At 39.6% G+C, this 25,446-nt stretch overlaps 4 protein-coding genes and 2 non-coding genes across 9 annotated transcripts; 5 read left to right on the top strand and 1 right to left on the bottom strand.

Annotated features, from left to right (window-relative positions):
- The first annotated feature begins 1,270 nt into the window (after positions 1 to 1,270).
- pabpc1b (poly A binding protein, cytoplasmic 1 b) lies at positions 1,271 to 7,338 on the top strand. 2 transcript variants are annotated; one of them, XR_012599547.1, is made up of 14 exons: positions 1,271 to 2,017; positions 3,244 to 3,437; positions 3,701 to 3,816; positions 4,101 to 4,240; positions 4,326 to 4,420; positions 4,503 to 4,640; positions 4,965 to 5,060; positions 5,145 to 5,511; positions 5,626 to 5,736; positions 5,853 to 5,992; positions 6,077 to 6,161; positions 6,334 to 6,464; positions 6,663 to 6,817; positions 6,956 to 7,338. XR_012599547.1 is itself a non-coding variant. In XM_074687016.1 (14 exons), exons 1-13 carry the CDS (start codon positions 1,825 to 1,827, stop codon positions 6,753 to 6,755), a joined length of 1,899 nt encoding a protein of 632 aa, XP_074543117.1. In that variant the 5' UTR covers positions 1,271 to 1,824; the 3' UTR covers positions 6,756 to 6,762; positions 6,956 to 7,338. The 2 variants fall into 2 exon arrangements, 1 of the variants encoding a protein (XP_074543117.1); XM_074687016.1 differs by having other exon boundaries at positions 6,663 to 6,762.
- On the top strand, positions 2,866 to 3,000 carry LOC141803597 (small nucleolar RNA SNORA5). Its single transcript, XR_012599585.1, has one exon. It is a non-coding gene; the product is annotated as a small nucleolar RNA SNORA5 (small nucleolar RNA).
- LOC141803596 (small nucleolar RNA SNORA5) lies at positions 4,723 to 4,859 on the top strand. The gene has a single exon (XR_012599584.1). It is a non-coding gene; the product is annotated as a small nucleolar RNA SNORA5 (small nucleolar RNA).
- Positions 7,339 to 7,521: 183 nt separating the features above from the next.
- On the bottom strand, positions 7,522 to 14,588 carry LOC141803218 (type-4 ice-structuring protein-like). 3 transcript variants are annotated; one of them, XM_074687178.1, is made up of 5 exons: positions 14,346 to 14,588; positions 9,069 to 9,166; positions 8,422 to 8,490; positions 8,201 to 8,324; positions 7,522 to 7,898 (listed from the first exon to the last, which is right to left on the bottom strand). In XM_074687178.1, the coding sequence occupies exons 3-5, from the start codon at positions 8,468 to 8,470 to the stop codon at positions 7,697 to 7,699; spliced, it is 375 nt and encodes a 124-aa protein (XP_074543279.1). In that variant the 5' UTR covers positions 8,471 to 8,490; positions 9,069 to 9,166; positions 14,346 to 14,588; the 3' UTR covers positions 7,522 to 7,696. The 3 variants fall into 3 exon arrangements, with proteins under 3 accessions (XP_074543279.1, XP_074543278.1, XP_074543280.1); XM_074687177.1 differs by lacking the exon at positions 14,346 to 14,588 and adding an exon at positions 12,741 to 12,878; XM_074687179.1 differs by lacking the exon at positions 14,346 to 14,588 and adding an exon at positions 10,546 to 10,562.
- Positions 12,810 to 20,397, top strand: lix1l (limb and CNS expressed 1 like). The gene is made up of 6 exons (XM_074687176.1): positions 12,810 to 13,143; positions 15,315 to 15,478; positions 15,716 to 15,856; positions 16,096 to 16,191; positions 16,431 to 16,508; positions 17,472 to 20,397. Exons 1-6 carry the CDS (start codon positions 12,810 to 12,812, stop codon positions 17,721 to 17,723), a joined length of 1,065 nt encoding a protein of 354 aa, XP_074543277.1. The 3' UTR covers positions 17,724 to 20,397.
- A 1,241-nt stretch (positions 20,398 to 21,638) lies between these two features.
- On the top strand, positions 21,639 to 24,374 carry sf3b4 (splicing factor 3b, subunit 4). Its single transcript, XM_074686991.1, has 6 exons — positions 21,639 to 21,724; positions 22,232 to 22,360; positions 22,491 to 23,033; positions 23,335 to 23,502; positions 23,627 to 23,785; positions 24,074 to 24,374. Exons 1-6 carry the CDS (start codon positions 21,691 to 21,693, stop codon positions 24,244 to 24,246), a joined length of 1,206 nt encoding a protein of 401 aa, XP_074543092.1. The 5' UTR covers positions 21,639 to 21,690; the 3' UTR covers positions 24,247 to 24,374.
- Positions 24,375 to 25,446: the final 1,072 nt, after the last annotated feature.

Raw genomic sequence — 25,446 nt, 5'->3', positions numbered from 1 at the left:
AACATTAAAACTCAAGCGTTCTGGGCTCAATGTGTTTGACTGTGTCTTTGTATTTATAGTGCTGCGTAAAACTATTATCTCAAACCACATAATTTGATATGACTTTTGAATGAGCTACTAAATTTTGCTTACTAAGACTGTGAGCTGTCTTGGAAAGGTGCCTAGAGTTCAAGACTTTGGCACTATGTAGTTTAAGTTTAATAAAGGCAAATGATTTAATCAAGGCAGGAGTTGAAAGTCTACTAACAGTATGAGCCAACAGATCAAATGGATGTAAATAGATTTATAATCCCTAAGACACTGATCATACAAAAAGGTTAATTTTAAGGATGAAGTAACTCTGTTGCATACTTTTACTGTAGATATTAAAAACACCAAGTCTAACAGTAGAAAAAATACTGGTTGCAGATGTTAGAAGGTTGCGGAGCTGAGTTAACACTGCCCCCTGCAGGTAGTTCAGAATGAATGAATCATGATAAATCAGAAAATGGCCCTCTGCTTTTAGGTGTGACCAAAAACTGTAAGCCTCAATGCACAAACAAAGCTATTATATATCTTACTGTTGCTATATAAAACAGGCCATCCTTTTACGTGAGCCAGGTAACTTGATTGGTGCTTGAATATCGATCTCTGCCATATCTAAACTTACTAGTTATAAGCACACTGTAAACCTTTAACCAAGAACCCATTACTTAGTGACATCTGTAAGCAAAGTAAGCTTGATCAACGCCCTTTGAGTAGACAAAAAACAAACAAGATTAAGTTGAGTGGCTTGAGTTTTCAATCTTTGGGCAGCCAAGACAAAAAAGACACATTTTCAAAATATTCATCTAAGTTGTTTTTATCTTTATTTTTTATTCTAATTATTTTTTATAACACGCAATCCGAGTTGCAACATCTCAGACTAAATTGTTACAGAAAAATGTCATACTGGACAACATCAATCCATGACATACGTAACACTGTATATCATCTTAAGAGGCTGTGTATAGGCTTCCATTCCACTAGCAGATCGCAGGCTGTTTTGATAAGAACCTGATAGTAAAACAAATTCGTGTCTTTGTCATAAAGCACAAATTAACCAGAGAGTGTAATTGTCATGATCACATATCAATTTAAGCCTTAAACAATGCAGTTTAGAGTTAAACATGATTTCATCATCATGCGTACGGAAGTGAATATTGCTCCTCTGCTGACTTTTTTTCCACTGTATTAAAAGGTGATTGGTCAATTTCTGTGACGCACCTAGCAGTATATATCCAACACGTTGCTTCATGTCTCCTCCCTCAACCCCGGCTGTTAGTGCTGTGTGAGTGCGCGTGTGCTCCTGAGCTCGCTCGGCACACGTTCTATAAAAAATAAAAATACAAAAAAAATTTAAAACATAAAATACCAAAAAATCATTTTTTATAATTTCTTTTTGTAACAAGTCGGTGAAGCTGGAGTAGACATACGTGGACTGGACGGTAACGTACAAGAAAGGGCTGCATAACGTTAAAACGAACGGTCGACGTGTTCTGATATAGAAGAGAGGCCAAGTAACGTACTAGTTTGCTTTTAACAGTAATATCTCATTGTTAGACATCAGTTTTAGCCCCATCAGAGGCTAAAGTGTCATTCGAATATTTATTTGAGAAATTTTACTCTTAACACTGCAACTGAAAAGCCAACGGTTGCGAACGTTTACCATCAGCGTCCTACCCTTAACTGAAGCAACGTTAGAACCGTTAACGTTACCAGGCAGCCGGTCCGTCGTAGTCAACTTTTTCCGTTGAAGATTTAATCTTTGTCCGAGTACTTTGCTAGCCTCCTTATTCGACAAGAATGAATCCAAGTACCCCCAGTTACCCCATGGCCTCCCTTTACGTTGGGGATCTGCATCAAGATGTAACTGAAGCCATGCTTTACGAGAAATTCAGCCCAGCTGGAGCTATCCTGTCGATTCGGGTCTGTAGGGACATGATCACCCGGCGTTCCCTCGGGTACGCTTATGTCAACTTCCAACAGCCAGCAGACGGTACGTATTTTACCAGTATATCATTTTTTTTGTCAAAACGTGTGTCTGGTTCAAAATGACAGTTGTACACGAGTAAGGCACTCTTCCTGCCACACGTGACTGTGGCCGACATATTGTCGATAGGGTCTCCTCAGTTGAACCTCCCCAGCAGTGGCGGAGCAGAGAAACGCTCTGTAACCGTTAGCCCAGACCACCCCAGTATAATGTAACTGCTAGCTCGCTGCTAGCTATCACTCACTAGTTTGTATCTTCAGCTTAGACAACACCCGACTACTCTGTAGCCTGTGTTGGGATACACAACCGTTAAATCCCACAAGAATGTCTACATGCCTGTTTACTTGTGACTTTAAAATGAGCTATTAACAGTGTTTTTTCTTTTCTAATGATATCAGAATACCACAGCTGTTAGTGCTTTGAAAGCCCCCCCACTCGCGCACAATCTTCAGTTGGGTTCCAGTGATAAGAGCAGATGGCTTAGTCAGTCTTACAGCTCTCATGGGTGTGACTCACTTTTTTAATCTAAGCTATACTGTAAGTAGTTGAGGTTTGTAGTGCTTCAGTGAAGTATTTGGGTGGGGTTGTATAGACAAAGCTGTCTTCTTTTCATATGTATCATTTCAGTGCTCAAAACATGATAAAGTGAAATGCTTTAGGTTGCTTTATTTAACATTCATCCTGATATTTACCATGCCATACTTGTATAAACTAATAAATGCTGTAATTATTAAATATATCCTTAAAGATATAAGTCACATAATGCCTGAAATTGACCACTTGAAAGATTATCTGGAAAAAAAATGCATTGAAATTTTCAAAAGGTTAAAGGTCTGTTTAACATATTGAGAGACCGCAGCTTTGTCAAATTCAGTGCTCCCTCCTTGGTGGGTTACACTGGCCAAAATAGCTGCGACAGTAACTGTAGATCATGGGCCCCACATAACTTTACTGTGGATGCTGGGGATAAATATGAACTGCAGACAAACCATGACATCAAAATTAAGACATTACTCAATATGTTGAAACATACAAAAAAAGCCTTTAAAAACTTGAACCACCAGGTTTCTCACATCACCCCCCCAGGCTACTCCACCCTTTAACCAAATACCTTTAGGCTTAATGCCCCTTCAGTTTTGAAGACCCAACCCAAAACAAAGGGATGAACAGAACTTGAATATTCAAACTGTCTCAATAACCTATCCCCCATGTTGCTGCTTTCCTCTTCACAGCTGAGCGTGCACTGGACACCATGAACTTTGATGTGATCAAGGGGCGGCCTGTACGCATTATGTGGTCGCAGCGGGATCCTTCATTGAGAAAAAGCGGTGTTGGTAACATCTTCATCAAGAATCTTGATAAGTCTATTGACAACAAGGCTCTGTATGACACCTTCTCTGCTTTTGGGAACATCCTGTCCTGCAAGGTAAACAATTCACAGCTGACCCCTCCTTGTTGTGCAGACTTTGGTTGATGGACTTTAAGAGGAAGTGAAGTCTTAACATTGACAAAATGATAGAAACTCAACCTGTTTTCCTAAACAAAGCCACATCACAGCAATCCCAATAGAAAGTCACTTTCTAGAGAGGACACTGCTTTCACATGTGGTCTAACAGAATGTTTTGGCTAAATGAACCATTACTGTATGTGTGTGCGGACTCAAAACAGCATGCATCTTCCTCCTCTAAGGTGGTCTGTGATGAAAATGGCTCCAAAGGCTACGGCTTTGTGCATTTTGAGACGCAGGAGGCAGCTGAAAGAGCCATTGAGAAAATGAATGGCATGCTTCTCAATGACCGCAAAGTGTAAGTGAAAGATCTAACCAGTCTTAAATGTTTCTGGTGCGTCAGATGGATGAAAAATAACTGTGTGATTGATTTTGCATGTAGTACAGTTGAACTTTGCATATTGACCCTCAAGCATTTTTGAAAGTGTGAGACAAGTTGAAGGCTCCTTTGAGATCGCAACTCTTCTGAAGTGATCAGTATTCCATTTTCACAGGCTGTGAATGGCAAAACAGTTTTATTATAGCTGCAAGTAATGAAGATTAATCCTAAAATAAAAATGGCATACGTCCTTACCACTATAGATTTGTTGGTCGCTTCAAATCCCGCAAAGAGCGCGAGGCTGAGCTGGGTGCCCGAGCCAAGGAGTTCACAAACGTCTACGTGAAAAACTTTGGAGAAGACATGGATGATGAGAAGCTGAGGGAGCTCTTCAGTAAATATGGTCAGTATGAACTTAATCTGCATCTCTCAGAATACATGATGAGATGGGATGAAATACTTCAATAAGTTCTTCTTTTGTTTTACAGGAAACTCCATGAGTATTCGTGTCATGACAGACGACAGTGGAAAGTCCCGAGGCTTTGGTTTTGTCAGCTTTGAGAGGCACGAGGACGCCCAGAAGGTGAGAGATAAATTGACAGTTCCACAGCGAGTGCATTCGCAGGTCATCAAGCATAGCTGACGTTATTGTCCTCCTGTGACAGGCGGTGGATGAGATGAATGGGAAGGAGATGAACGGCAAGCTGATCTACGTAGGTCGGGCCCAGAAGAAAGTGGAGCGTCAGACAGAGCTCAAGCGGAAATTTGAGCAAATGAAACAAGACCGTATGACTCGCTACCAGGTCTGGTGCAAATTCACCTCATAATTTGCCATGATGTGTTAATATCTGTCATGTTTTTTTCTGGTGAAGCATATCTGAAAACTGCAGCTTTGTCAAATTCAGTGCTCCCTCTTTGGTAGGTTGCACTGGCCAAAATGGCTGCAACACTAACTTTGTAGTTCATGGGCCCCACATGTCTTCATCATAGATCCTGGGGATAAATATGTACTACAGACAATACACAGTAAAGACACAAGAATAGAGAGTAATTTTCAAAATGTTGCTGTTCTTTCTTTCTATCTATATTTTTCCACATTAAAGTCAACTCTGCTCATGTCTTTTTAGGGTGTCAACTTGTATGTGAAGAACCTTGATGATGGGATTGATGATGAACGTCTGCGAAAGGAGTTCTCACCATTTGGCACCATAACCAGTGCGAAGGTAATTAATCAGTATTTAGCTGGAAAATCATTCACTCTTTGACCAGTGTAAAGTTTCACTTATTGGTTTTTGTGTATCTCAAAGGTCATGTTAGACGGGGGGCGCAGCAAAGGATTCGGCTTTGTCTGCTTCTCATCTCCAGAGGAGGCCACCAAAGCAGTGACGGAGATGAATGGACGTATTGTGGCCACCAAGCCGCTGTATGTTGCCCTGGCCCAGCGCAAAGAAGAGCGACAAGCACACTTGACCAACCAGTACATGCAGCGCATGGCCAGTGTGCGTGCAGTGCCAAATCCAGTCATCAACCCTTACCAACCAGCCCCACCCTCTGGTTACTTCATGGCAGCCATACCTCAGGCCCAGAACCGTGCTGCTTACTACCCAGCTGCTGGGCAGATGGCCCAACTCCGACCAAGCCCACGCTGGACCACCCAAGGTGTCCGGCCACAACGTGAGTGCCTCACCTCTTCAAAACCCTCAGTGTCTGAGCTCACTGTCTTACACAAAGCACATCACTGGGCGGTGTAACAGAAAGTTGTAATAATACTGCTGTGTTCTTATGTAGATTTTCAGAACATGCCAGGTGCCATGCGTCCCCCAGGTCCACGCCCTCAGACCTTCGGTGGAGTGCGGCCTGCCTCCCAGGTGCCCCGCATGATGTCCACCCAGCGTGTCGGTCAGTTTCCTTTTTCTCCTTTTGTTTTCAATAAGTGAATCGAACTTCTCAGCAGCACATCCAGTTTTTCTGTAGCTGCTACTTGTGTCTTCATGTTAATGTTTCTATTTCAACAGCTCAGACGATGGGCCCCCGACCAGCCGCAGCTGGTGCAGGAGCCGCCCCTATGCGAGGAGTCCCCCAGTACAAGTATGCTGCAGGAGTTCGCAACCCTACACAGCACATGACTGCACAGCCACAGGTCAACATGCAGCAGGTAGCACACTTACATTTCCATCTAGACCTTTCGCGACCTTCATGTGCACTTTTGTTTTATATCTGACTTCCAATTTTCTTACAGCCTGCTGTTCACGTTCAGGGACAGGAGCCTCTGACTGCTTCCATGCTGGCTGCTGCTCCTCCACAGGAACAGAAGCAGATGCTGGGTAAGTGTCAGCAGCACACTTTTCACCTGGGTCCTTATTATTTATACCCCCAGCTGAGAAAAAAAACACCCACATCATACTTTTTGTATTTTTGCTTTTTAATTTATGTTTTCTGACACATTCAACATTGTATCAACATTTTTTTCATGTCCCTTTCCTCTGTATTTTCTAGGTGAGCGTCTGTTCCCACTGATCCAAAACATGCACCCTAGCCTTGCAGGAAAGATCACTGGCATGCTCCTAGAGATCGATAACTCAGAGCTGCTCCACATGCTAGAGTCTCCAGAGTCTCTCCGCTCAAAGGTAACTGTTTGGGTTCATTAAAGTTTCCTTTTCCTGAAGATCTCTCCAGGGCCTAAAAAAGTGGTAAAGGAAAGAATAAAGGAAGGGGAGTGATAAAGATTACGTGTTTATTAATAGGATAAATAACTGGTAGGGTTTAGAGGGAACTTTTAGATAATCCTCACGTGAAGTTTTATGCTAACATGAATCTCCTCGTAGGTGGATGAGGCTGTGGCTGTGCTTCAGGCACACCAGGCCAAGGAGGCTGCCCAGAAGACTGTGACAAGTTCAACTGGTGTCCCAAGTGTTTGAAACCAAGGTACAGCTACAGTTGTAAAGAGCTACTCCAGGGGAGTGACCCCTTCACCTTTGAAGTAAATCTGTACACAATACTGTTATTTCCCTTTGGACCTAAAACTACCATTGAACATTTTGATTAGATATTTTGTTGCAATCCACATTGCAAATAATCGAATGACTGATTCTCCTTTTTTGTCCTTTTTAATGCACAGGAGCGTGGGACCTTGCCAGACTAGCTTCACCGATGGAAAAAAAAAACAGTTAAAAAATGCATAAAACAAAGTAAAAGGAAGTCAAATAATATATTTTAAAAATAATAGAAACAAGTCTTCAGCCAGACCTAGAATGAATAAAATCACAAGGCCTGGTTTGTTGAGTTAAATAGCAAAAATGAACCAAAAAAAAAAGAAAAACTTTAAAATCAAAAATGACAAGTTACTGGAGAGTTTTAAAGGAGTATTCTGTAAGACGATAAGACTGAACGCATTCCTTTCTGCCATTTTATCCCTTTTAAATGTTTGAATGTTTGGGCTTTTGAAGCCTGTTGTGAAATTCCACTTAACCTGTGCTTGCTTGAATAAAAATACAAAAATGACTTTTGTGGTGCTCTTGTTGGCTGTTGATGTAATTACAGAAAGGGTTTACCTGCCTCTGTCGTTTTTGTTTCAGCTCTTGTTCGGTAAGCTGAAATAATTCCCAAACCAATGGTAATTAAAAATTTGATTATACACACACTCAAAGGCACAAAACAAAACAGACACTGGAGTTGTGTTTCAAGTTTTAATTGTGCTTCTTGGACAGAGAATGACAAAGCCAATGCTTACAATCACTTAAACACATCATAGGCTGAAGATCTTCTGCCTGCATTTTCAGGCCAGCCTTAAAATGCAAGTAGCTCTGAGAGGATGGTGGTTTTGGAGGCACTTTTGCATCTTGTTGCAGGGACAGATGATTTAGTTAGCAACGGCTGGGGTCTGGTCCATCAGCTTCTTGAAGATGGCCTGAACCTGCTCCTGGAAGTTGTCAATCAGGGGCTGAGCCTGAGCCTGGACGTTGGCAGCCAGGGGCCTGACCTGTTCCTCGACATTCTTCATTTTGTCCTGGAACTGAGTGAGCAGAGGCTCCAGATGGGTACGCCCCTCGTTGATGAAGGACCTGTTAGGTAATACGATGAAGTTAGCAAAGTGTGAAAATTAGGAATGGGCCGCTGACCTCATAACTTAGAGTCACAGTGGCTTTATGCTGTGAGGACTGACCTATAATGGTGACATACACTAAAGGATTTTCTGTTACCTGCTCAAGCACTATACATACACAGATAGATGAGGGAGAAGTTACAACTCTTTGGTTTTTTACCTGTAGGCTTGGTCAATAGCCAACAGTTCTGATTCGACCAAAAGCTTTGAGCCTTTGCGTGGACATATAGGGTGAGGTGGTGTAAAGAACTCTGTACTCACGTAGCCTGGCCTGCCATGTCCTGGTTGTTGACCAGCTCACTCAGGTCGCGGGTCAGTTTGGTCTTCATTTCTTCAAAGTACTGGCTGAGCCTCTCAAGATCGCTGACCTCTTCAGCATAGCTTCCTGTGAGTTTGAAAAGTGAAGTTAAATAACTGAGTTTGTTTCAGAGTAGAAAACACTTGCACCCTTTGAGTTTGTAGGTAATGTGTCACAGTCATACCGTGTGCCAGGGCAAGGAGGGCGACGGCGGCAATCAGGATGAATTTCATGGCTGCTGAGTGAGCAGGACCTTTCATAAACAAACATTATGTCATTATTCTGCAGTTAATTACTCTTGCTAGTCTTCGATATCTGGAACAACAGAGAGTTGAATCTGAACCTGCTCATATCAGGATAGTGATGTAGTTTTATTTATTGCTAGTTAAATGCAGAAAAGGTTTCCTCCACAAAAACCCTGCCAGACTTGTTTACCAGGTCATAAAACAAATAATAATAAACATCTTGAGTCTGTTAAACTCCTCATTAATCTTTATCTTTTTGTTGTTGCCTCATTCTCAGTTCTTGGGAACTTCTACCCCAGGTGATAAGTAAAATCAACATATTTTTTTTCCAATAAACCTTCTCATGATCAATTTAAGAGAATGAAACAGCATAATTACAGAAAATACATTCTAACTTCTTGAACAACTATAACTTTTTAAACTTTAATTTCAATGTGATTTTGAATAATATATATTTCAGTTTTAGTGCTCTGTCAGCCAAAACTGCAAGTTTAGTATCAAAGAAGTTTTTAGTTTTAAAGAAATGTTTCCTAATACCAGCAGTTTCACCTCTCTTAGAAAATAGAATCACTGAAGTGAGACTCACCTGTATGGCAGGAGAATTTGGACCGGATGGTGCTTTTCTGCAAGACTCCTTGGCCTTTTATAGTCCTGTGGACTGATACAGCCCCCTGAGATGTGAACCTGATTGGATTAGATAAAGTGAGAAAACATCAGTGGATGTTTTTACCAAGTGACTCATCCTGCTGACCCTTGCTGCTCAGCCCTCCACCTGGGCAAAATCAGCCAAAGTCCAACAATCCTTATGCTGACTGTCCAACAGGAGTGTGCATCTTATCTTGTTGATTAAATAAAACACTTAATCATCATCTTTAACAACATCACCATTATGACAGTGAGGTCACTTTTGAATGCCACATCAGCTCCCACAAATATGATAACAAGCAAGATAACTAAGAGCAGGTCTTTTCATACATTTCACTATACTTTTGTGTTTTTGAAGCACTTTATATCTTCTGCTGAAGAAAGCATTTGTTTAAGAAGAACCAGTTTTATGTGTGGTCTGGAGTTTAAATTATATCCCTGTATGGCACCGATGAGCTTTTGTTTGAGTTATCATGATTTATATTTGTGTTCACATAAATTTAAAGATCTGAAACTATCGGCTTGGTGCTGTCATGTGTCTTGAGTGTTAGCATAAAAATTGGGTATTTTTTTCATAAATTTGATAGGCCACAGACCAAAACAGTTCTATTTTTTACTGTTTACAATTGTCATACAAATAGGATGAAATCGTCTTGGCAATATATTTATCCATCATCTGGATAAATTATAAATCATTTAGCATGTCTTTTACTGTTAATTTAGTGAGGCCACTAGTTTAACATTTTGGCTATGTTGTATTTTAATGGCACATTCATACTTAAAGCATCTTTTTCAGTGTTAATCAGTGGCTTTTTATTCCAGCTCATCAACTGCAAAAGCATACTAAAGTGAAACTTGGGCTATGGTAATACTAAGATGCTAAAGTGTGAATTCAACATGTGGCACTGCCATGAAAACTTAATACTTTCTTGGTTGTGGATTTCTAATTGTGACAGTCAGCTTTCTGTCAAAGTAAGTCTGTTAGTACTAAAAACCTGTCCTTTGACGCCCATAAGTCTGAATTTAAGAGACGTGCTGAATTTAAAAGATCTGAAACTAATCTTAAGAGGATTTCAACTTTTAGAAGAGGCCTTGTTTGACATTCGCTCATGTGGGTGTGAATGTTCTACCTTTGGTTTACACCAGACACGTAGATTTTCTGGGCAGTTTATCTTTATGGCTGTTGTAAAGTCATTAATACTCAACTCCACTTCACCCCAATCAGTACTATACGATTCAAGCCATGTAAAAACAAAAGTATGTGAGCTGAGGGCATTGAAAACACAAGTTGCTTCATAAAACCTGAACATTTCTATGAGTCTCTGTTCATCTGTTGGGGAAGCCCCTGCACCAGGGCTTTAACAGTCAGATTTTGACATAAAACTTAAATTCAAACCAGATGTGGGAATGTTTTCTACCAGAGATGATTGTCCCAGTCTCAAGTCTGTTCACCATCAGCCTGGACTCCTCTGGTGGAAACAGCTTTTTCCTTTCACATCCTCCAAACCTGTTTTCTGACAGTAAAAACGAGTGGAACAATGTTTGTTATGGTTTTGTTTTGGGCTGACTGAGATCTGAGGAAAAGTATTAAACACTGAATATTAAGAAAAAGAGTGCTTAGTAAATCCTACTGACATATACACCGCTTTACTGAAAGAAGAAAATCAACATGTGATGGTATTTATAAAAGTGTTACTATGTATTAAAATTTGTTATACTGATTGTTGGCTCTAAATAATGCCCTTTAAAAGGTGAATTATCTGATGTGAGGAAAATTCAAAGTTCTGCTTCATTCAAATTTTAAATTGTAAACGATTTATTTTGCTTTTTTTTTTTTTTTTTTTTTTTTTACTGAGGTTTCAAAATCTTTCACTGAAACCTTATAAAGATTTTTGAACTTATTGGTCAAAACACAAACACGTTAAACCTAACAAGCTACTCCATCAAGGAAATACATTTGAAAAGCCCATTATAAGATATTGATTTTTTTTTTCCCATTAAGTAAAATGAAAGTAATATATGTCTTGAAAATCCTCTTAATACAAGAAAATTAGACTCAAATTGATGCTTGTAAATTGAAATGATATCAATTTGATTAAATAAGAAAATAAGAAAAGATGACAAAAGATTTGATACATTCATGTCAGAGGACTCTCGCCATAATCCTTTATTTGTATGAAAATGCCTTACATTAAAGTTAGATAAAGATTAGTCACTTAAAAAGACCAGTAAAAAAGGCCTTGTGGAGCCACACACACAGGATTTCAAGTAAACTAAGCTGCTACATCAGGGTCAAAATATTACTGAAATGCATAGTTGAGGCTATCAACTGGTATTGAAATGAGAGTACGCCCCCCAGTGTGCTAAACACTCATTACAATTGTGAAAAGTGACCTTTGTATTGTGTGTACTCTGAGGTAAACAAAAACAGGTCAGCTGTTCTTTTTACTTGGCTTTGAGAGTTTCTCTGCCTTTCTGGGGTTTGTAAAAGAAAATGGCAAAATTCAAATACTTCATCGTCCCTCCTTCAAGCTCCCCTGGCCTCACACCAGACCACAGCAAGAGTGAAGAATTACACAAGTTCCAGAAAGTCATAAAAAACCTTTAGGAAGCACAAGAGGAGGTCCCACTTCCTCTTAAAGTCTTTGTTCTGTTCAAAGTTGGTGGTCCACCTACTCAAAGTCAAACCCTGTTTCCTTCTGGATGATTTCTTTCATTGTCACACAGTCGGATCATTTTTTGATTTTGTTTTTAAGTCTCCTTATCAAGCGTAATGAGTGACTCTGCTTCCAAGTGTTAATCACATGCTTCAGGCTGCAAGGCTGGAGCTGTAAAGCCTCACTGTGCTCTGCTGGTGCCAGGAGAGAACAGAGGAGGCTCAGATTTCTCCTCTTGATATGTCTCTGACTTTCCCCTGATGCCTTCAGGATCTGCAGAAAGTGTCGGAAAAATCCCGAGCGCACACAGACTATCCACTGGAAGTTAACCTGACGTATTTTAAACGGGAATCTTTAAATCTATGACTGTGATGGCGTAATCTATATTAAAGCCTCATTTCCTATTATTATCTATTACGCACCTGATATGCATTTATCACTGAATCTTGATGTCATATCAATGATTGGATCTGCACATAATAATCTGATATGTTTGTGAATAATTTTGAACAGAATTTGTGAAACAAAAACAAAACACCAACAATTATTACTCTATAAAAAGTACAGTTGTCTTGATTTAAAATAAAAAAGTAAAATGCATAAAAACGTTTAACTCCGCAAATCCCGTCATTTTTAAGTTTATTTTTCGCTAAAAAAGAAAAAAATTAAAACTCAGCTCAATCCATTTGGAAATGATTTTATTTCACGGCATGGTGACTAAAATTACATGTAAGGAAACAGTAGTGTTACGGCCGTTAAACTCAGAAGTTGCAGAATACGAGGTGCCCCTGAAGCCATCATTTGACTGACAATCCCGCAGCCTAATCCAGTGAGTAAGGATGCATAGCAGCAGTGATATGTGTCGAATCAACATCGGATAACTACTTCTTTCGGCAGTGATTGACAAAAGCCTGCTAATACTTTGTTCATTCAGCCCCTGGAGATTATTTTCAAACCTGAAGCCATCGGGTTGGTCGCTTTGATTCGTATCCGGACCAGGATTTAGCAGACGTTACGTTTGGACAATGGAATCTAACATTAACAGTATCCGCCCTCAGAGGCTACAGCCGGGGATTGGATTCGGTTCTGGACCGACCGGAACTCTCCGCTCCTCTCTCCGTCCTGGGGTGACTGTCCCCATCGCGCCGCTGCTCCCCTCTCCGGCGTCTCTGGCCGCTTCGTCCGGGCCTCCTCCCCCGCCGCCTCCGTTGCAGCTCCACAGCCTGTACGGCGGTGTGGGAGCGGGGCTGGGGCCGGGGGCTGCTGGCCACTGTAACCCCGGGAACCCGGCGGTGCTGAAGGAGGCGGTGGAGGCTGTGGTCCGCAGTTTCGCCAAACACACACAAGGTTATGGCAGAGGTAATGTCCACTGGTGATTCTTATCGAGTTAACAACATCTCTCTGCCTGTTTTTTTTTTCAGTTTTTTTTCAGTTTTTTTTTTTTTTTCTGCAAACCATTTCAAGCTTCACCAAATGTTAGTGGCGTTAATTCACAACCACTGAGCACAAGTTACATTCCTGCATTGTCATGGTTATTTGGTTAAAAATCCCCATAGTTTTAAAACTTGAACTATGACTGTAACTTTAATCTATATATTCACACATGTAAATTTCATGCACATAGTTAAATGACCTTAAATACAATCACTTAATTGGGATTAAGCACAGCGGCTCTGGAGGATTACATCCAAGAACAAAAGGCTGTCTATAAATTTGTCAAGTGTCAACCACCTTATTTTACCTTGTTCACTTTATACTGTAGCAATAATGTCACCATAAAATTATGCATGAAAAAAAAGGAATAGTACTGTCAAGACGTACTGTTAATGTCATCATCAAGCCTTTTTGTGTTGAAGATTTAAAACAACCAGAAGTGATTAACAATCAGTACAAGTTTTTATTTTTATTTTTTGTACTTCACCCAAACAAAGCTATGCTAAAAAACTTATATTTGACTACAATCTTCTGTGAAGTTGGTGGGCAGGATAATACTGAATGTTCCTGTTAGCTGCTAATAGGATTTATTTCCAAAAGACTGTCTCCTCATGCTCTGACTAACAGCTTCTTCTATCTCATTTAAGCGACTTAACACTTTCCACATTGGCAGCACCATAAAGACTGTTTTGTCAGGGTTTAGTTTTAATCTTAATGTGGCTCCAAATTTGTCACTGACTCTGTGGGAGAATGAATGTAATGCCAGTTTTCACATGCTACTAATTTAAAACACATTAATCCATACAAAAGTTATCTTCTTTGTTAATAATAATGCAGTAAAAATGATTTGACACACTTTAACTTACAACCAAAACATTAAAACAAAGTGTCTGTGTTCCTCTCTTTTATCATCGTCCTGTTTTTTTTAAATTCCTCTCTCTGACATGTGTGAGGCATGTGCTGATTGATGTCATGCCACTGCAGCAGTTTAAGTTTGAATTTGAGCCAGAACCATTGTAAAAAGCCATCCTCTTCTATCTCCTAATATTTCCGCTTACTCTCTGCTGTATCTTTAAGGAAATCCTTTAAAAATTATCAACAACAGAGAAGAAAATGCACTCTCTTACCCTCACTTATCTGGAACCTTTAGATGCTTGACAGATGTTGTTATGGTCTGAATTAGAGTTGTTGATCCTTCTTTGGTTGCTCGATCAGCAAAACAACAAACAGTTAAATTCAGTTCAGTACACACACTTTAAGTCCAATATTTAAAGTTGTCTGAATATTTTGTGTGCTAACAGTTCTATATCTATTCACAGAGACTGACTTTCACATGCATGAATTAACTGCAATTGCTGTCTTCAGTATAACTTTCTTATTGAGTAAAAACGAGAGACCAGTTTGAAGGATCATTTTACTTTGCACACATTATAAGCAATAAAAACAAATATTTGGATTGCTGTTCAGGGATTAATATATCAGATGCCAGGATATATCTCGGCTTGTTTACAAAGGCCTCAATGGTCCCAGAGCTGCAGCCTAAAAGTGTTCTGATCGCGCTCCAGACTCAGTTCAGAGCGAGAAGCAGGCTGCCTGTTCTCGAATCAAACAGTGAGAGCTCTGTGGGGAAGAGCTGAGAGGCAGCCGAAGTCAAATATTTTGGGATAATGTTGGCTGCAGCTGCGCTCTCTCCCCGCCACAGACCCCGAGCCAAATAATCATCTCTGACTCAGGCGCAAATTTTCCTGCTTGTCTTTGTTGTTGTTGAAGACAGGGATAACATTTTCTCCCACGGACATATCAAGTGAAAAGTTAAGGGTTGTTTTCCTATTTCCTTTAAGCAGCTCCTCTGAGATGATGCAGAATTTCCTCTTAGCAGCAACTCAAGTACTTTTCAAAAAAGAAAAAAAAAACCCTCTGGTATCCTTGTGTTGACCTCCCCCACCCTTTTCCATCTCTGTGTTTAGAGAGGATGTTGCAGAACACAGCCAGGAACTAGTCCTACAAAGCAATTAAGTATCTAGAAACTTCCAATTGTTATATAAATATTATAAATGATAATGTGACAAGGCTTGTTTTGTCTTTGTGCTCCACAGTAAATGTAGTGGAGGCTTTGCAGGAGTTCTGGCAAATGAAGCTGACCAGAGGGGCCGACCTGAGGAATGGAGCTCTTGTTGTTTATGAAATGGTCCCATCCAACAGCCCTCCTTATGTTTGCTATGTTAGTCTTCCTGGAGGAAGCTGCTTCGGAAGTTTCCAGGTAAGGTCATTGGTGTGCAACATGATGTTTTATCCTCCATGTTCAGGTTAGAAAAGTTTTCCTACAAGCTTAGTTTTAACACTGACAAATATCCATCATGCTTGCTAACTGCACATCCAAATATAGATACAAACTCAAGGTTATAAGACAAAAAGTTCAATTCATGTACACACCAGCTTTCGTCATGTTTAACAGTTTATTTATGTTTGTGATTTCGTCCTCTCTACTGTTTGAAAGTTCTGTCCCACCAAAGCAGAAGCAAGACGTAGTGCTGCCAAGATTGCGCTCATGAACTCAGTTTTCAATGAGCATCCCTCCCGTCGCATCACAGACGACTTTATCGAGAAGAGCGTCAGTGAAGCCCTCGCCTCTTTCAATGTACGTTATGTTGATCACAGAAGGTTACATACTGTTACATGTATTCAAGCATTTGCTGTACAGATGTTTTTTGAAAGTATGTACTGCAGGGAAAAGAAAAAGGAGAATCTTTCTTCTCTGAACTGCCCCCTTAGATCTTAGTCTTTAGTGAAAGATGCTCTGACATAATTGTACTGCATTATTTTATTTACTCTAAATTTTGTGTTGAATGAACTATTTGTTTTTGTTGTTGTTTTTAGGGAAACAGAGAAGAGGCTGACAATCCTAACACAGGAATTGGAGCCTTTCGCTTCATGCTTGAGTCCAACAAAGGAAAATCCATGCTGGAGTTTCAGGTGCAATGTTTTTCGGAACTTCTGTTTGTATGAAAGAAGCATTTGAAGGATTTAGCCAAAGTAACATGTTTACCTGGACTGCGCATTTATAGAGCAAATAAAACTATTAAAGGGATTTTTACTTTTAGCATAAAAGTAATTATCCTAACTCAATGGCTGATTGGAAAATGGAATTTGAAAGAAGCTCTCATGCTCTGCAGCTCTAAATTTCTGCTGTTTTGTCTGTGTTTACGTTTCAGGAGCTGATGACTGTGTTCCAGCTGCTGCACTGGAATGGGAGTCTCAAAGCAATGAGAGAACGACAGTGTTCCCGACAGGTACTGACAGACATTCATTTGCACAGCAGCTGGGATCCATTATCTTAGTGTAGCTTTCATCATTTCTCATCAAACTTCCTAAATAGAGTGTCAAAACTTCCTCACATTATATGGTGGTGCAGACTGATTAACAGTAAGAAAATGCACATGAGCACACACTCTCCAACAGAATTACTGTCTGCTGTCTTTGTTTTTAAATTGACATGATAAGGATTAAAAAGCAAAAGCATCTGCACTGAGAAAGGCCCTATCCAACTGAGCATTATTATTAAGTCTCATGTCAAAACTTAGTGTTGAAAAGTAAAACAAGTCTTGCTTTTTTGGTGTTTTATTTGTGACACCATGGTTTTTTCAAATAGTTTTGTTTTATGTATGAAAAATAGGTTATATTTGATGCCAGCAACAAGTTTTGGAAAAGTTGGGAAGGGGACATCAAAACTCTGAAAAAGTTTTGCAATTAAAAAAATAAACATCAAAAGGAAGTGTTTGTATCTAATTCGATGTGAGAGACTTCAGCAGATATTTTTTACAAATACAGAATAACATCGCGCAGCGTAAAATTGCAAATCCAGAAATTTCAGAGATCTTCAGACCCTCAGGTGACACTGAGTCAAAAGACGTGACTCTGTTGTGTAAATCACTGCATGGGCTTGAAATCCCTTCAGTGGCTGAATCCACAGATGCAGATAAAACCTGCACCATGCAAATGATCTGATTTCCACAGTGAGATGTTGGTGTGCAAACAAGCTAACACACCAGCCCTCATGCTTCATTGTTTGGTTCCAGCCTCAACTGATTTCATTTACTTGTGCATGTTTTCCTGCTTGCTTCATAAAAGGAAGTGGTCTCCTGATTATAACTAAACTCAAAGCATTGGGTGCCAATGTCTCCAAATTTTTACTGATGGCAACTAACCAACACTGCTCCCTCTTTCACATCAGTGAACTCTTTCTTTTTTCGCAGGAGGTGCTGGCTCACTATTCTCACCGGGCTCTGGACGACGACATGCGCACTCAGATGGCTGCGGACTGGGTGAACCGAGAGCAGAGCGTAGCAGGAACCATTGCGCAGGAACTGGCGTCAACGGAGCGTGAGCTGGAAGACGCCAGGCTGGCAGGCAGAGAACTACGTTTTTACAAAGAGAAGAAAGACATCATGATGCTAGCTGTGGGTCAGCTCAGCGCAGCCAACACAGCCACTCTGCCCTCGCACTAAAACCCACTGCTGTCCATCATGAAACAAGCCTTCACACACCATTGGACTTTTGGTAATATTAGTATTGATCACATCATTGATATAAAATTAATTCCTCTGGACCTTTAGGTTTTGTATCTTGTATTTTAATAAGAGTGCCGGGTGATTAGGCCTTCCACCATCCGTCCACCCTGATACAAACTCAACACCGCAATAGCCGTTACCTCTTTGTGCCTCGTGAAAACAGGATAACCATGCATTTTTAGGAGAAACAGACATGGTTGATATGACAGGTGAAGAGGTTTACAAATGTCTTCATACTTAATTCCCTATAAATTAGATGTTCATGAATAAAACCTGTCTTTTACCAGTGAATGTGTTGAACAGGAAGTTCTACACCAAACAAATTTGATCAAAGTTATGATGATTGTGAACTCAGTTTTTTTTTTCACATTAAGGTGCATCCACTTGAAATTAGTAATTCAGACTCTGGCAAATGAAGGGTTGAAAATTTAAAAACCTTGATGGCAAATTCCAAATTTCTGTTTAAAGTTTTATTTTTAAAGAATCAACTTAGAAACTGCAAAAACATCTAACAGGTAAAGATCCCAAATGATGACCTTTCTGTAACCATTACACACCCTGACTTTTTTGAGGGAATTATTCCACCCTTTAACAATAAAACACACTTTTTCACTCATTTTATAATTAGAGGGTACTTTCCAAAAATGTCATCAGGAGACTGATATTTCTGACAGCAGCTCAGGTGTTTCGAAGATCAGATAGTTAACCATCACTATTGTTTTCTTTCGTGTATTTTCGTTTTGTTCGTGAAGGCCTTTTTACAATTATTCTAGTGTTTGTTGTATACCCGGTGACCGTGACACTAGTTGAATGTATATTTTCTATCAGTGAGCTAACAACTAAAGGATCTGCAGAGTGTTTTACATTTAGACTATTGAGTTACTCTTGTGATACAGATTGTGTTTGTCATGTGCTTCCTCTGGCTGAAACGAGGAAAAGGCACAGAGCGGTGATTGTAGGGAAAATGTGAAGGCCAAAAAAACGAGTCGAGGGCTCTTGTGATGAGATGTTTCTGCGTGTGTGAGTCACTGTAGTCAGTGCAAAACAGTACCAGCACTTGTGGTTTGTCTTTTGTCGGACGATTGTTTGCAGTGTAAGTTGACTAAATACAATGTAAGCTTGTCGCACTTATAACCTTTTAAATATTTGTGTTATGAAGGACCTTATTCTGTCTATGTTGTAAATGTGATACCTTTATTTTTCTCTATCTACCTTAAATGTATTGAATACATTATAAAGATGAAGACATTTCAGCGGGAAGCCTTTTAGAAACCCCATGCAATAGAAGTGAGAGTTTGATTGGTGATATGTGGCTTTGGCTGGAATGAATTGCGGGCAGAGAAATATGTGAGTAAAACAGCAGGAGGTTGGGTCTTACTGCTAAATGATGGATTACCAACAACAGCAGGAACTGATTACAGTCAATCTGAGGAGACAGCAAATAGAAAACAGAACAGCAGAGTTAGAGTAGCATTAAAAACAGAACCAGTTTTTTATTATTTTATTGCTCTGTCTTTCCTGGGGATCATTGTGCCTTTATGGGAGATGCTAAAGAAAGCACAAACTGTATTCTGACGAGGTCTTTAAGAGGTTTTACTCTATTATTATTATGGCGTTTTCCTGTAATTTTATGTAAAGATAAATCATAGATTCCTGTTATGATATCTTAAAGGAAAACTTTAACCATCTTGTAAATTTGCTCTTTGGCAGAGAATGAGAGGAGAAGATTGTATACCACTCTTGTGTCTGTACCCTAAATATAAAACTACAACCTGCAGCTGGTTAGCTTCAGACTAGGCAAGGAGACAGTCAACAGCTAGACTGATGCTGTCCACCTGTGAACACGTCCTATCAACACACCTAAAGCTCAGTAATGAAGTGTTACATCTTGCTTTGTTCTTTTCACTTGAAAAGTCTTGGAATAGTCTGACCAACCTTTTGCTTTCAACACCTGTTTTGTCTATAGTATAGACAACCAAGTGGTGCTAATTTTAATCAAACTCTCCACAAGAAGGTAAATTTTCCCAAATTTCCCATCGTAAAATATATTACAAGACATTAGATAATGAAAATTATATCAAGTCTTACTACCTTTGATGTATAGCCATGTATATGTTATTTGTTTGGTACTTGATTTGCCTGTGGCACAAAAAGCAAAATGTTTTTTTTTTTTTTTTTTTTTTGTCAAAGTCTCTGCAACATTTCTCAGTAATAGCAGAAAAATTTTAAAAAAAGATATGTACTCGATGAATAATTTTCCAGACATTGCACCAGCTTGAGTACAGTTTTTTTTTAACCTACTAATACTACTCCAGTCAACAAATATAGTCCAGTTAAACAGAATACTATATAACCAGTGCTGTCTTACTAAAGCTAACATACAATTTATCATTGAATTTCAATAATTCCTCAACACCAACGGTTAAAATCTAAGCCTGTGACTTAACTCTGATTTATTGTCTCTTTTCTATTTAAGGTGCTTATTATATGTGTGATATTTGACAACAAGCCATTAATTTTAAAGCTCTCTTCTAAAAAAATGCCTCTGACCTGTTTTTGTGATTATTATTAGTGAAGGCTTTTGTACACAACTTATTTTTTGCTATGCATTTTATAAGAAAAAAGAAAAATCATCAAGCTTTTCATTCTTTGGCTTTGATGCATGATGTGTTCATTTTGTTTTATTATTTTTCTCTATACAGTATTGTTTTATAAAAGTGTTTCTCAATGCCTTTATTGTATTTTCTATGAGCATTTTGTATCACCTGTTTATACTTTTAGTAGATTTATATGATGTAATAAAATGGCTCATGCAAACTATTTATTCATTCATTGTGTCACTTATGCCACTTCTCTGTTTAGAGGACACCAACTGGGACTACAAAAAGATATTTTATGTTTGCAATCGTTACAAGAGTAAAACGTTAATAGAACGTCTTCTTTTGAAATTAGATCTGACTAAAAGTTTTGTACCACTAGTGTCAATATCAAACTCCAAACAGATATACATTGTTGTCTCAAGGGCATTTTCCCACATCTGTGTAAACCAGATTGTTGTGGGTAGTAGATGAAACATACAGAGCTCAATATTTTCATCCTTTCAATTTTTTAAAAGAAAAACCTTTACAATACAATTTCAGTGTTCGAACAGTTTTTGTGTGCTTTTGAAAACGATTAAAAAAAAAGAAAGAATAAAAACAGAGAGTAAATATATCTACATACACAAACGTGAATATTCTAACACACCTATTCAGTATTTTAACCGCTTTTCCTATTAGGGGTTGCAGGGGACTGGACTCCATCCCAGCTCAAGGCTGGACACCCTGGACAGGTCACCAGCCTATTGCATGGCTAACATAAAGAGGCAACCATTCAACCACGACACAATAGCAATTTAGAGTGACTATTCAACCTGATGAGCATGTTTTTGGATTGTTAGTGGAAGCACCTGAAGATGCCTCAAGCATGCGTTGGGGGAAACTGTATAGTCTACACCGTCCTCCTGGGGAATTGAAAGTGCAAACTACTTTATTAAAAACCTGTAATGGTCAAGTTTTCGTTATGTTTTTGTTTTTATTTATTTATTTTTTATGTAACTGGCAAATAGGCATGCACCTTAATGCTACTGTCAGTATGATATAGTAATAACCATTAAATTATTATTAAAAAAAAAAAAAAACACGAGTCCAATCATGACTTTGATTATACTTCCAAACTTTATGCCAGTAAAATAATGGAATGATGTGCATTTTGTTATGTTTTTATTTTAATAACAATATCAATAATAATTATTATTTTTCTTCTTGTTTTAAATTCTGATTTATGCCGTTTTGTTTTACTTCCGCATATACCGGAAGAGGCGGGGCTTCCGGTGAGGACGCTTGCTGTCCGTTGTTCATTCAACATGGCAGCGGGACCAATTTCAGAGAGAAACCAAGGTAAATTGATTATTCTTATAACTTTTAGACACTAACTTTACTCAGCTGAACATTTATTTGTTAGGTTAACTTCTGACTCTTACTTATTTATCCATTAGCAGCACTTACAGCTAGGCTAGCTAACAGTTTGAGGTAAACACTCATAGTCACATGGAAGTGTACGATTGTAGTTTGCTTTTCGTGCCGTTTGCATAGTTATAAATTAAAAAGTTGCTCTCATATTTTTCTGCTGGCTACATTTGAATCTGTGCGTGTGCCGTTTTCATTAACTTCGAATTTATCGGTCTGTTTTGAAAGCTCTCGAAACTGTTTCGTTCTGTTTACTCACTGCTAAAGCTAGCCTAGCAGGCTAACAGCATCTAAAGCAGAGGTTTAGATTATGATGACTTGATAAACGACCACAGTTTACTTTCTACGTGCGTTCTCTCGGTTTCCACCGTAACAACCGATGTTTAGCACTGTGAGTACCCTTATCCAGCCGGACTCAAATTTATAATGCATTTTCAGATGCCACTGTGTATGTTGGTGGCTTGGATGAGAAAGTGTCAGAGCCACTACTATGGGAGCTCTTCCTGCAGGCTGGTCCTGTTGTCAACACACACATGCCCAAAGACAGGGTTACTGGCCAACATCAAGGTGAGTGTATGAGCTGATGGTCTCTGGGACAAGAACGTGTGACAAATTGAAGAAACACTGGTTGGCCATTCCCCTTCTGCGACAGTCTTCTGTAAGTGAATAACTATTACTTTTTGTCCTTTACTTTCAGGTTATGGCTTCGTAGAGTTCCTCAGTGAAGAGGATGCAGACTATGCCATCAAAATTATGAATATGATAAAACTATATGGCAAACCAATAAGAGTAAATAAAGCGTCTGCACACAACAAAAACCTGGATGTGGGTGCCAACATCTTCATTGGTAATCTTGACCCGGAAATAGACGAGAAACTGCTCTATGACACATTCAGTGCCTTTGGCGTCATCCTCCAGACACCTAAGATCATGCGAGACCCAGACACTGGCAACTCCAAAGGCTATGCCTTCATTAATTTTGCCAGCTTTGATGCATCAGATGCTGCCATTGAGGCTATGAATGGTCAGTACCTCTGCAACAGACCCATCACAGTGTCCTATGCCTTCAAGAAGGACTCCAAAGGTGAGCGACACGGCTCAGCTGCAGAGCGTCTCCTGGCTGCACAGAACCCTCTCTCCCAGGCAGACAGACCACATCAGCTGTTTGCAGATGCTCCGCCACCACCGAGCGCTCCCACACCAGTACTGACAGCTCTTGGAGGCGGGATGCCCATGCCAGGTAAGACTAAAATACTGCTGGTAAATGATCTCAATAAAGAGTCAAAGTCTTTCAACACTGTTTACAGGCAGATCTGGACAGATTAGTATTCATTCAAGGGACTGTGATTTAATTTGTGTCTCAAAGTTAACATGATGTGATGAAAAGCTTAAATTACATGCTGTTAATCTCCATAACTGATTTATATGATAAAAACTGATCATTGTATTCTGAAATATATGGATTAAATTCTCTATAGTGTGATGTTTACTGTCAGCTGAATATAAATGGATAACTTTAAATATCTCATGATATGGTGCAGGAATGCCGCCTCCTGGTTTCCCTCCAGTTCCTCCTCCTGGTTCTATGCCTCCATCTATGCCACCTTCAATGCAAATGCCTCCAAACGCTGGAGGACCTGGTCCACAGCCGGGAGGGGTTGTACCTCCACCTGGACCACCACCCTTCCCTCCTGGAAACATGCATCCAGGTTAGTGTTTATATTGTTGAAGGATGATGGATGTTGATATTTCATTCATGCTAAAACGTAAGATGTGGTGGTTTATTGTTCCATAAGTTTGCCTGAGCATGTGTGTCATTATTTTCTTCCACAGGAATGCCACAGATGCCCATGCCTCCCGCTCCCCCTGGCATGGTGCCTCCACCTCCTGCCCCCCCTGGATCAGCCCAAGCGCGGGCACCACCGCCCCCTGGCATGCCTCCACCCCCACCAATGAGCATGCCACCCAGAGCCCCATATGGACCTCCCATGGGTAAGTGCAGAAGCCTCTGTCTATGTGATCAGATTCATCTTTAAAACAGCTGATGTCCTCACCTTGAGATATAGCTTATTCAGCATTATTGGCTAAATCATTTTTGGTCCATGTCCTCCCCTCTGGTATTGGAAAAAGCAAGTATTGTAGTGGGGCTGTATTTGCACTGTGAAGTTAAAGAAACCTGCCACAATGGTGACAATAATATCTGATGCTAAAGGGAGTGGTTTTTTTTTGTAAATCATATTTTTAACACATTGTGGTGCTCTTCCTTTCTCTCTTTCCAAGGTCCACCTGTACCCCCAGGTATGAGAGGACCCCCTCCCCCAATGCCCCCACCAGGCTACGGTGCTGGTCCTCCTCGTCCTCCTCCTTTCGGCTTGCAGAGAGGTCCCCCAATGCCTCCAAGGCCGCCTGGTGTCCCACCACGTGTCCCCATGAGAGCACCAATGCCCCCGTAATCCACCTCAGACTGCATTTTCTTTTTTAAAAATCTTATGATCTACTCATGTTTGTAATAGTGAAAATAATTTAACCAGTTTTTTTGTTTGGGTTTTTTTTTTTACTGTACCAGTGTAGAAAAAAAAAATAAAAGTTTTGGTACAACACGTTTTATGAATGAGTTCTCAATAGTGCTGAAAGTATGTCATGGTCATTCACTTGAGGATAAGGTTTATTGAAGTATGTGCTCAAAAATATACTTCGAAGCAATTTAATCAGAAATAATATCTACTTCGTTTCATTTCTATGACAGCGATGTTTTTTGGGAATTGATTGCGTGCCTTATTGAACAGCTCTTAATAATTCAATTCTCTTTAAACCTGATGTGGACAAAAGACTGCCCCATCTAAACCTAGAACTTTCTTCTTCTTTTTTGTCTTGCTTGTTTTTTTGACATTTTCAGTTTTCTCTACTTTCTTTCTACTCCCCCCTCTTTATTTTTGTCTTTCTGCCTTTTTTTTCTAGCTAAAACGTTGCTTTCACACTTTAAATGTGACAGTGTACTCATAATTTATTGACACCCACAACTCCCAACTGATTTAACAACAATGTATCTGACTTTTAGCAATTTTTTTTCCCAATTGGTTTTCTCGTTGGATGTCTGGTTAACACAAGTCGTTTTATAATGTATTATTCTTTCCACCACCTTCACCCCCCTTGGTTTTATCACTGGGACACTTATATGAAAAAAAAAAACAAACTCAACTTCACGTGTTGAAGAAAAAGAATGATATGGTGGAGCAGATTTTTTTGAATGACAACGACAACACCACATGGTATGTGAAAAAAAAAAATCTCACGGCTCTTCATCCTAATGCAGCAGAAGGGATCAAGAATATGGCAAGTGGTTGGCATAGCAACAGGAGTCAGGTGTGCCTGCACGTGTGGGTTGTATGTGCACACAATTGGATATTCATGTTCAATGAAACACAATCGGTTTGTGAAAATGGATGGAAGTAAGGTGTTTGTTCACGCATGCGTCCGAGGATAAACGTGAAGTAATGCACGTAATGTTAAGTCAAAGATTCACTTATTGGTCAAATAATGTTTAGATATCGATAATTTGCAAAATACACGTGATTGAAACTTAAAGGTTTCGAGGAAATGGGTGCACATTCCGCAGAAATGCGCCAATTTTTTTCCTCTAGAATTGATGGGAA

The sequence above is a fragment of the Halichoeres trimaculatus genome, unplaced genomic scaffold (genome assembly GCF_033239565.1).
Source record: "Halichoeres trimaculatus isolate MK-OKI-2021-1 unplaced genomic scaffold, fHalTri1.1 fHalTri1_scaffold_14, whole genome shotgun sequence".
Taxonomy (NCBI): domain Eukaryota; kingdom Metazoa; phylum Chordata; class Actinopteri; order Labriformes; family Labridae; genus Halichoeres; species Halichoeres trimaculatus.
The sequence above is the reverse complement of the archived record's forward strand: the minus strand, read 5'-3'. Positions and strand labels throughout refer to the sequence as shown.